Below are 12,062 nucleotides of genomic sequence, written 5' to 3'. Positions count from 1 at the left end.
TCAATCCTTATAATTCTACCCGACAGTCAAAGTTACCCTCTGAGAGCCTCGGTTATATTGATACACTGTGTTTATGTTTACGCTTCAATACACACATCCCTTTGCACACGTATGGGAGCGCTGACGAGTATTTACACATCATCGTCTGCACAACAACATTTAAGGCGGCATGGACAAAGTGATAGTTATTATAATATGGAAAATTATAATCCTATTTTCGGGAATTTCATACATCGCATCTAACCAGTAAAACTTTTAGTGGAGTCCGAGTTAATCATTTTCTATTATTTCTTTGTACGTATTATTTTGGTTATATGTTATGATCTTTGTTGCGTGTATATGTGGCTGTTATCCCCTGTCTGGTTTTTGTCCCAGGATTACATTCTTTTGATTTCTGCTAGAATCATTGTTTCCTCAATTACTCTTTGTGTGTGGTAACAGCATAGGCAAAAAAATGAAATTATAGATATTTTCCGCTAAGCTGTTTAATTTCAGTCTGCAATCCACTTACCACATAAGGTATGTAAGTCTTGTCATGTGACTATGTTGTTTCACGAGGATGAGTACTAGCCTACCATAAAATACATTGAGATTGGCCATTTACAAAGCGTTTAGTTCAGTATTAAAACAAAACGTCTTTTGTATAAAATAAACGATAAAAATCATACACATTTAGTATGTCAAGTTAAGCATAAAGTAGAATATTTTGCTTTGTAATGCAGCGGTTTGAGATTCCGGATGTAAACAATAAGAAGTAGGTTGGTCTTCGGATTTCAAAACGTTCTATATCGGAAATTCCGGAAATGAAAACGAAAATATAATGAAATTTTCAAACCCTATAGACGAATTTCACATTCGCTTCTGTTTCGGAAAAGTTCTTCAATTACATTAAAGTCAACAGGTGTAAGATCAGATGACGTAATGCTAGCAACTTATTTCCACATAACTGTAAGTTCTTCAGTTACATTGAGGCCAACAGGCATACATGCAAGATCAGGTGACGTTGTAGCCTTCGAATCCGATATCCTTTATCTAGTATAAAACCAAAACCAGTTTTCCCATATTCGACGTAAATGACGAATGTGAAAGTCGTTTATTGAATAGTGTAATGCAGGGTGAACGCCATTTGTAGAACGTATTTTATATAGATTAGATATTATATAGATAAGCACGTATACAGCCTGAGCAATGAATGAAAAAGCAGAGCTGATAAGAGGACTAACATCGCCCCGAAGATACGTCCCATACTGGTGCCAATACGATGATAAAGGAAGCCAGGATTTTGTTGAGAATTCTGAATGTAACAAGTATTATTATCTCCCGAAAGCAGAAAAACAACTAATCCAGGATAATGTGAAAGTTAGTTTATATTGACATTTATTTATCAAAATCAAGTTTAACAAACGGAAAAGATCTACATGTATAGCATCTGTACTCCAAAGATTTTGAAGGTTGTCTAACAGCAAAGTAATGTATTTTTATCGACAGAAATGTTCGGTAATGAGGCTTTAAATGCAAAATCACTATTAATCTTCTAAAAATATATACTACAACACTGACGAGTTTCACATCCGTGATTTACTCAAGAATATCTTGCTAAACAAAGTAATGGTATTTTTTCGTTTAGAGCCTCATTATCGAGTTTTCCTGACGTGTGTGCAATCTACGGGAATTGTATGACCTTCTGAAACTCAATATATTAACGTAAACGATGAAAGAAAAAGATAGGGATTTAAGTATAGTTAAACATTAAACAGGTATGCTACACAAATATCAGAAACCTATTTGTTTATTTAAATTAATAATGCACTATAAAAAATTAGATATTTAGTAACCTATAAATATACCTTCGATCGAAATAAAACAATTCTTTTTTTTTTTTTTTTTTTTTTTTGTATATTTTGTATTTGAGAAAAAAAAGTTTTTTTTCAAGCTTTTTATTTTTATTATTTTTATAGCTTTATAATAAAAAAAATTATACAAAAAATGTGTATATATCGAGCAGAACTGGACTTTGGAAACGTCTGTAATTGCACTTGGAATAAGAGGGAACGTATGGAATTATATGCACAGAATTTCAACAGTAACTGGGTGTTTTTGTCACAAAAAATCACGACACCTCATGCATTTTTTACAATTGTTCTTGTAAGAACGATGCACGTGTTAATCTTAATTAATTAATTAGACAATACGGACATTATTAAGGGCAATTATTTGTTAAAACGCTTCAAATTTATATATTATATCTTGTTTTGATATCAAAATGATACCGCTGCAACTGTAATACCCAGCGTTAAATCGAAATTCCGTGATTTTACGAAAATGAAAGCATTTATGGACAATTTGAGAACACTGCAGACTAAATGATGACTTTAGGAGTACCCCTATAAACATGCGAGGGTTATGACCAACCGTTGAGGTGGAAGAGATAAAAAAATAAGACAAAATTCGTTTTGTTTACTTTTGTTTTTCACGCAAAATTTAGAGAACGATACACTATTGCCTCTGAATAAAAACAACTACTTACAGATTATCATTTAAGCACTGAATGCTCACATTGCTTTAAAGATTGACTAACTTGTTATTGATATCAGGGTAATCTACTCACTACTTATTCTCTCAGGAAATTATAAGGGTGCACTATACAGTTACATTAAGGCGCACTGTTTCGCACACCAAGTTATCCCGGTCAAATTTTGTAAAACTTAAAATTAAAAGTTGAAATTTGGTGGGTATTTTGATTAAATGTAGATAAGCATTTATACATACACAGATGTAATATATTTTATGGTAAACAGGCGTAATTTAAATGAAAAATGGTATCCGAAATGTTTCAGTCCCATGCCGTATTAGGTTCTCTCCTCAGCATCAGATGGCTGATTTTCAAAATACCTTATTTTGCACGAACGTTTGGGACTAAAATTGTGAGAGAATGGATCGAAAATGGTCTTATTATTTTTACCTTTTTTTCCACCTTCTTCATGCATGCTTTCATCCTGTGGAAGTGTCTAAATGCCTGATATTTTATAAAACATTGTATTTGGCTGTTAGTTTTGGAAAGGCACCCCTGATTTAAACTAAAACTCAGTAATATTTTTTTCAGTATGTTACCATGGCTTCTTGAATTTATAAGAATAATCACTAAATTACTTATAAATGACTTGAATCTCCACACACCAAGGATTTAGAAAATATGCACTTTTTTATGACAAAACACTAGAAATTTCTGTGTGGACTGCCTCAAAACTGCTTTATTTCAACAAAATGAGACAAAATTTTCAAAAATGACCTAACCGTTAATTAATGAACACCGGCATAAGAAAAACTGAATCCGGCATTGCCAAAACCGTAAAACCCGCGTTAGGGGTTAAACTCGGTGGTATAGGCATTTCCAATAAAAATGGTATTAAACCGCTTAACACCCAGCTTCTCCCTTGTGTATGTCAGTGTTCCACGTCTGGTCTTTGTCCCTGGATTACATTCTTTTGATTACCGCTATAACCTTGGTTCCCTTGATTATTCTTTTGTAGTTACTTGATTCTTGCATATTCTGTAAATAAATATGTAATACACCCCCAAGGGCTACATTTGTTCTTTTTGTGATTAATTTTTCTATGTGTCTATATGATGGAATTTATTATTATTCACTCAAATCTATCTGTTCTTATGAGGTAATTTACTTCGGAAAAAAAAAAAAACAACAGTTTCTTTTGTATTTCAGTGTCATTTGAAGAGTTATCTCCCTTAATTTTTGAATTCTGTACTACGGTCTTTGTAATTTTTCCCTACGGATATGAGCGGAGATTGTAAGAAATTCTGCTTACTATAACATTTTAAATAAATTTCAAAAATAAAAATATCTAAGCTTTCCAACCATGAATCACTTTTGAAAACTGATTTGTTCATGTGTCATAGTTTTCAAAACCGCTTTCGTCTACCCTGGACTTGACTTTTTATGGGGAACTCGGCGAGTGTTTCTAGAAAAGCAGAGGACGCTCACACTACAGGTGCACCTGGTCCATGCTCTCAGGTTTTAGGATAGTCCGAGTTGCTCATTTGCTTTTGTTACTTTGTATGTATTATTTTAGTTACTTAATGTATGTTTTGTATTTCTGTTTTCCATGTTTGGTCTTTGTCCCTGGATAACTTTCTTTTGATTTCCGCTAGAACCTTGGTTCCCTTGATAACTCTTTGCTTGATTCTTATCTGAAGTGCTACTTAACTGTTCTTCACTTAAACTTTTTATCACTCAGTAAGAAGAGGACAGTAAGTGTAAGTATTAATTTTAGTGCACGGCATAAGTGCCACAATGGGCCAAGTTGCCATTGTGAAAATTTTTCCATACGTCATATCAGCTTGAACATATATTAATTCACTATATCCTACGTTCATTTAGGTTTACCTTTTGTCGAAAATTATTTGTAATAATGCTTTGTTTTATTTGACTCATTTAGGATGCACTATCATGTATAAGTAAACCTTACATTATAGCAGACCTTGGATGTGGTAATGCGGAGAAATGTCATTACTTCTTCAAAGAGTATTTCAGGGAAAAGCAATCCTTAAAGTTTATCCCAATAGATATTTGCACGGGTGAGTTATTTTTTTCCGGGGATCGGAATTGATTTGTACCTATTCCTTTTTTGGCACCCCCCTCCGCAAAATAGAAATGCGTTAAAAACAGGAAATAATATAAGCAGTAAAGACAGTGATGTGACATATTGTTGAATGCAGACGTAAATAATAATGGAATAAATCAATTCATGCAATGAAAATTTTGTCAATATTGATACCGAGGATAAGTCATGAATTGGTTTTAACCCTGAACGAAATTGCTAGATGTAATGAATTCCCAGACACTAAAATTTCCCGTAAAAAAATAGTTTGGTCATACACAGCAAAGGATTTTCGTGACTTCGTTTATCTTATTAAAATTCCGGAATAATTCCAGGGTTTCTTGAACATGTGAAGAAAACAATGCAGGAGAAGTATGGTGACAAATTAGAAGTTGCTCCTATCGGTGGAGAATTTTACACTTCCTTACCTGATCTATTGTAAGCGGCTTACTAGCATTAGCGTAGGAAAGTGGACGTAGATCAATCAGTGCTCCGTCATGACAATGAATTACAATTATAAGTTAAAAAACTAAAACATTATAAGAAAAACAATATAGTTCCACAATTGATCACATAAATTAATTATTTTGCTTGATTTTATGAACACAAGTCACATTAGATCATTATTATCATAATTACTGTTTTATTATTATTGTTATGAATTGTTATCTGTGTTATTTTCATTGTTTCTCATATGGCCGTGGTAAATGTTCATGCATTTACAATATATTTAAATATGTATATTTTTTAAATTTTTAATTTTGCATGTATAAAACAAGAACACGACACGAACAGCCTTCTCATCTAATTTTTATATATGCAAACCTGCGTATGAATATTCCGTTTTAACACAATTTGATTGCGTGCAGCACACACATTACAATATCTTATTTCAGAGGTCAAAATAACTTAACGATCATAAACTTTTTGAGGTTTTAAATTTTAGGGTATCGAAATTTTAAAGTGTACATTTTGATATCGATGTGTATCTCACAGTATCAATTGTATCTGGTTGTATCATTTTAGTTCAATGTCTGGAAAGAAGCTATTGGTGAGTTTCATTACTATACAGAATATGATCTATGAAGATCAAATAAAACTGCTGACATTTATTGCCGATTCCATGTCTTAAGGTAAATCTATTGTGATAATGACATAATATCTGGGGAAATGTAGCTAGCTCACGCGCTCGTCGAGATGATCTATATGGTATTTCAAACGTGATGACTTTTCATTCTCTATTGTTCTTTCATCTATGGCAACATCCCTCCAGCACCTGTGTGTGGAGTTTTGATATCACAACTCACAAGTTATGCCAGACCTTGCTGTAACTACGCAGACTTTTTGTATCGCACTAGAATTTTTACAATTAGGCTTCTAGAACTTGTAATGATACAAGATTGAAGTCATCACTACAGAAATTTTTTGGTCGTCATCATGAACTCATGGATCATTACGGTTCATCAATCTGCACCACAAAAAACTTATTTGTTAAATGCGGCATATTTTTCCTTTCCTCTTTCGTCTACCATGAACTTCACTTTTTATGAACAACTTAGGCGCGTGTTTCTAGAAAAGCAGAGGACGCTTACCCTACTGTGCACCTGGTATGCTCCCAGGTTTTAGTGGAGTCCGAGTTTCACATTTTCGTTGGCACTTTGTATATATTAATTTGGTTATTTCATGTTCTTTGTTGTGTGTGTCTGTTTTCCGTTTACATTACATTTTTGGGGTTCCGCTAGAATCTTGGTTCCTTTGTTACTCTTTCAAACCAAAATCGTAAGTAACTATTATTCGATATATATAATTAATTTGACCCTCTATCCAACATAACAACACCTAGATGAGCTGTCCCGTACTACAATATATCATGTACTAAGTTACAGGCCTAGATTAATCCTACGTGGAGGAATGACCCGGCCAGCGAAACCTATATTTTAGTCTAGGGCGCTGGACTCTGTGTAGGTGGTGTTGCCATAGATGTCACAGCAGTACGAGTTCAAGTCCCGCGGAGGGAACGACCAAAAATTTGCTTTGCAACTTTGACAGTTCTAACATCGTTGGGAATTTTTCAGACCCTTCTTTACTTACATTATCTTTCCTGTACCAATTTGATCAAATGGAGCAGTGTAGCGAATATAGTCGTCACATATATATATACGGTAACCATTAATATAATATTATTTTGAAAATTGTTATGACATCTTTGTTCTTCTTCTTATTATTAATATTTATCAGAAGACAAAACCATTTTTCAGATGATAGACTTCTTCTGACTTTAGATATAACACAGGATAAAGATACAACCGAGATGGCTTATATGGACCCCTCAGGTATCATATTTGATTGTGTTAGGTTTGACAGTTTTTTGTCTGTTTTGTTTTTGTCCCTGGATTACGTTCTTCTAGGTTCTGCTAGAAAAAAGAATTGATATAATGCAACCCTAACCATATCTTCCATGACGTAATACAAGAATAATAAGTACTTTCAAAGATCACTAAATTTTCCTCAAAAATTGTAAACACACATTTAAGTAAGCTCTGAAATGCCCTGACAAAATAGGAAATAAAATTCGCTGTAACAGAACGATGACACCCCTCAAAACGAAGCTTAAAAGAAACATTACGATATAAAGACTCACTAACGCTCAACCTCCACTGACTGTGCATGGAATATGCGGTGGGATTAATTTGGTTATTAGACCTTACACATTCCCCTGTAATATTACGTCAAACATGAACTTAAACAACCACATCATAAAATTCATTTAATTAAACATTTTATTTTCTCCATGTAATACATCAATAAACACCACATTAACAAAATGAGATTGGTATTTATAAAGAACGCTCGCAGTTACTGAAAGCTAGCTCAGAACATATTAAAGAACGACAATACCATCAAGACTACCAACATCAGAAATAATCCGTCATTGCAATTCCAGTGGAATATAAAACATGCAAATAATATTGTTTAAAAAAAAACAAACAAAAAACAAAAGAAAAAAAACAGATTATGGTGAAACGCAACAAATACTCCATGTTTAAATCCTTGGTAACAAAGCGACATTCCTCATTATAAACTAAATAAAAATGACATGAAGACACATTAATAACCAATCTCCTGACTGTTGAAAGCCACATGTCTACGGATGGGGTAAACTAGTATGATAAGGCCTTAAACAAGTCTCTTTAATGTAAGGTCAAAAATGAACTGAAACAATAAATAATCAGTCAATAATGTATCCTATTCTCCTTCATGGAACACCCAAACATACAAGTAGACAAAAATGAGATATCATAGCATTTATTCAGTTATACAACCAATTCTTTCAATATACAATATATAGACAAAGAACGCTCACAGTTATTGAAAGCTAGCCCAGAACACATTCAAATAATGGAAATACCATCAAAACTACAAAACTATTTGGAATAGATACGTCAAGCACTAAAAAGCCAGAATTAATGTAGTGGAAGTTATACAAAAATGACTTTTCACGGCGAGATACAATTAAGGGTCGAATATTTCTATATGTGAATTTGTTCCATATTCTTCGTTTGTTACACAAAGAACAAGGTAAATATTTTTTTCTGTTGTTTATAAATCATGCTCATAATTTTACAAAATTACGTTTTTACCCATGATATTCATCTTCTTAACTGACAAAAAGAAATAACATTAAAACGCGGCACGCGAATCGTGTTATGGACACTATGAGTTCAAGATACCCGATTCACCTATCCATATTATATACCATGTTTAATTTTACAAAACATTGAGAGTTTATATACTATTAAATCATCACCTGTAATTGATATTCCACAATGCGTACTAATTTTAAAATGGACTAAGTATTGCTTATAAGCGGAAATAACATTTTATTTTGACCAGTATGTGTATATATATTTATAGGTTTCAATATTATTGACAAATAAATAGTTTTAATCAGCTGAGATTTATGACTATAATTCTTTAAAAAACAGTATTGTCAATATATACATATACGCGGTACATATATTTATACATGTATAGCAAAACAACAGAAAAAAACAAAGACAATCTTCGAAGTGAAGAATAGATTAGAATTTCGAATTATAATAATTTTCTAGATTAGAACTTTTTTTATACCGTTTTTGCAAATCACATATTTTCAGGTTGTTTTTACAAACACAATATACGCGGTGTAGAACGCTTAAATGAGGAACATGGTGCTAACTTCAAGCTAGAAAACTTTGTAATAGAGGGAGAATACATTAAAAATGAAGACCATACGATACCTGGAGCTCTTCACATGTGGTTACGCTCACTCATGACTCACACAGTCGATGTTGGTAAGTGAAACACAAATTAACAAATTGAGTGCTTACGGGGTCCTATTTAGCTTGATCGTAACCACGTCTGTTGGTAATTGAAAAAGTATTGCTACATATTAGTATGTAGAACTGCTTTTATTAAACCTCGCCATTTTTTCCCTAAATTTCTGGATCTCGCATTCACTAATGATGTTGCCTTTGAATTAAAATTAAATATCACAACATGATACCATTATCTTATTCATTTGGTCTAAAATTGAAGGGCGAGCAACCAAAAATGGCTTCATTATGAAAAAACGTTGTACTTTTCTCCGTTCTTCATTTCAGTATATTTAGATATATATTGTAATATTCGATGGTGTTTTATTATTTTTTAATCGTTAAAAACGATTAAAATTAATATTTTCATGTTTTACTTTTGTTGTTGAAGGATTAAATAGTATTTTTTTTTCGGATTTTTAAAAAAAACTTCTATAAACGTAATCTTTACATATTACCTGAAACCCGATACCTGTTGCGCCCGATTTCACTTAAATTACCTATCAATGTGTATAAGGGTAAAAAGGTGCGGGAAACAGTTCCCGCGTAACTGATTTGTATCGCCATATAACATTAATTGTATTTCGAAACCGCAAAAATTGATACCCGCAAATATGTTTACTCGACTTAATCTGCGAAAAATTAGCAACCGCGAAATATAATAGACTTAAATAACCCTAATATTATTATACAATTGAAGACAATAAATTGTGGGTTCACAAGTCAATTCTTGTAAACCAAGCATTGAACTTTTTAGCATCTTTGTACATTCAAATTATACTCCAGCTCTGTCATTCTGTCATTCGTTCTGGAGTAACAAAATTTTTGTAACAAAATTCTTTAAACCACAGGGTCTACATTTTATTCAAAGCTTCATATGGATATACTTTATCGTGGGATTTATTTTTGCAATCATATGACATATATATCCATAAAACTTTCGTCACATTTTTCTCGGTACTATTAATTACAAGATGCTGATATCTTGTTTTTAGCCTAATATAGGGGTGTTGTATTGTGGGATTTGTTTTCGTAATCATGTGACATCGACTTCCTGATTGCCTATAAATATTTTGAAGTTTCCTTCTTCATGTGTTAATGTACTCAATTTTCGTCACATTCACTTGGGCCACTATTGATCACAAGATGCTGATACATTGTACTAAGCTTCCTGTGGAGGTGTACTAAGCTTCCTATGGGGATGTTGTATCATGGGATTCGATTTCTACTTACTTTTCCCAAATATATTTCCTTATATTGTTTTGGAAAGCAGATGTATCACTTGTGAGCAGAGGCTCACAGATTTCTTTTCATCTGTGGCAACATCCTTTCAGCACCTGCGTATGGAGTTTTCATATCACAACTTATACATTATATCAGAGCTTGCTGTAACTACACAGACTTTTGGTATTGCACTAGACTTCTTACAGTTATGCTTCTGGAACAGGGTTACGTTGCTACAAGGTTGAAGTCATCACTAATCAAGTTTTATGGTCCAAAACATGAACTCGTGGATCGTTACGATGTCTCCATCTGCACCATGAAAACTGATTTGTTCAACGTGTCATAATTTTCCTTTCCTCTTCCGTCTATCCGGACTTGACTTTTTATGAGGAACTCGATGAGTATTTCTAGAAAAACAAAGGATGCTTACTCTATCGATGCACCTGGTCCATGCTCCCGATTTTTAGTGGAGTCCGAGTTGCTCATTTGCTTTTGTTACTTTGTATGTATAGTTTAAATTACTTAATCTTCTTTGTTGTGTATGTCTGTTTTCCATGTTTATTTTGTGTCCCTGGATTGCTTTCTTTTGATTTTTTCTAGAACCTTGGTTCCCCTCCTTACTCTTTCCTAAAACAAATAAAATGTTTTGATTTGAGCGACAATATTAACTGGCTTCAACTTTGACTAAAACGTTCATCTTAATTCAAACCAAATACCTTTTAGACTTTAAAATTATGTCAATATGCGGATGTTATGGTTACTAAAATTTGCATATAGTTTAATTGATATAAAGGGTTGATTGATTGATTGATTGATTGATTGATTGATTGATTGATTGATTGTTGGGGTTTAACGCCCGAGCAGCAATATTTCAGCTATATTCAGGCGATGAACATGAAATGGATGATAAAATAAACATGCAATGATGAAGAAATGAAAAAATGGGATGGAACAAAAGGATAATGGGGTCGTAAAATTTCGATTGCCACTGGAAAAAGGGAGAGGTGGGTAGGGTTGGGCAATTTAGCCTCCTGTGGCGGAGTCCTATGGTTCCTTCTCCGGGAGAATACCACAGAAGGCTTCTTTAACGTGCGAGGAACGGTTTGCGGTCAGGTTTCCATATTATAGCCTGACAACCACAGCATGTAACACGCCAGGGGTACCCCATTCCACCATCTGGGTCACACAACCCAGTTGCTCTATGGGCAGAGCGCTCTAGCTCCCGGCTAGGGTTTTGAGCAGTAATTAGTCGCCTTTTACGACAAGCTTAGCCCTGCTTCAGGCCTATTCTTGTGACACCCGGACCTACACGGTGTAAAGGGACATTAACAAGTGACTGGTAGACAGGTTTTCGTATCAGAAAAGTGCACTGTATGTTCTTTTGCAGAGAATCTCGGTATCAAGTTAAAGTTTGATCTTGGAGACCGACTCTACCTAGCAGAGTATGGGGATACATTTAAATACACAGAACAACAAATAGAAATACTTATCAACAAAGCGAAGCTGCAAATTGTTCAGATTTGGAAAAATCAGCATTGTGCAATGGTGCTGCTGAAAAAACACAATTGACGATAAATTTTATAATTAATTTTAAGCGTCTTCTATATGTTGTATTAGTAAATAAATGGAAGTTTTTAAATATGAGTGCTTATGCGCTTCTTGAAACTTGAAAATTTGGCTGATGTTTATAGAAAGGTAGAGGACGCATATCCTACCCGTGCATTTGGTCCGTGCTCCCAGTTTTTAGTGAAGTCTGAGTTGATCATTTATTTTTGTGACTTTTTATGTATTATCTTGTTTACTTTATGTTTTTTGTTGTATTTGCCTGCTTTCCATGTCTGGTGTTTTTCCTGATTGCATTCCTTTA

The 12,062-nt window shown here is 33.6% G+C and overlaps 1 protein-coding gene across 1 annotated transcript; it reads left to right on the top strand.

The window, feature by feature from the left end:
- The first annotated feature begins 315 nt into the window (after positions 1-315).
- LOC148610774 (uncharacterized) lies at positions 316-11,834 on the top strand. The gene is made up of 7 exons (XM_088543235.1): positions 316-1,359; positions 4,455-4,593; positions 4,952-5,054; positions 5,643-5,746; positions 6,875-6,949; positions 8,774-8,950; positions 11,583-11,834. The coding sequence occupies exons 1-7, from the start codon at positions 1,189-1,191 to the stop codon at positions 11,762-11,764; spliced, it is 951 nt and encodes a 316-aa protein (XP_088399361.1). The 5' UTR covers positions 316-1,188; the 3' UTR covers positions 11,765-11,834.
- The last annotated feature ends 228 nt before the right edge of the window (positions 11,835-12,062 follow it).

This window comes from Perna viridis, chromosome 8 (genome assembly GCF_037379345.1).
Source record: "Perna viridis isolate PV_CMFRI_1.1 ecotype Kerala chromosome 8, ASM3737934v1, whole genome shotgun sequence".
Lineage (NCBI taxonomy): Eukaryota > Metazoa > Mollusca > Bivalvia > Mytilida > Mytilidae > Perna > Perna viridis.
The sequence above is the reverse complement of the archived record's forward strand: the minus strand, read 5'-3'. Positions and strand labels throughout refer to the sequence as shown.

Excerpts from the sequence above, each read along its gene's own strand:
- LOC148610774 (XM_088543235.1), top strand. The coding sequence starts at position 1,189 with ATGAATGAAAAAGCAGAGCTGATAAGAGGACTAACATCGCCCCGAAGA. Across the intron at positions 4,594-4,951 it reads CCCAATAGATATTTGCACGG|GGTTTCTTGAACATGTGAAG; the intron begins GTGAGTTATTTT and ends GAATAATTCCAG. Across the intron at positions 5,055-5,642 it reads ACTTCCTTACCTGATCTATT|TTCAATGTCTGGAAAGAAGC; the intron begins GTAAGCGGCTTA and ends GTATCATTTTAG.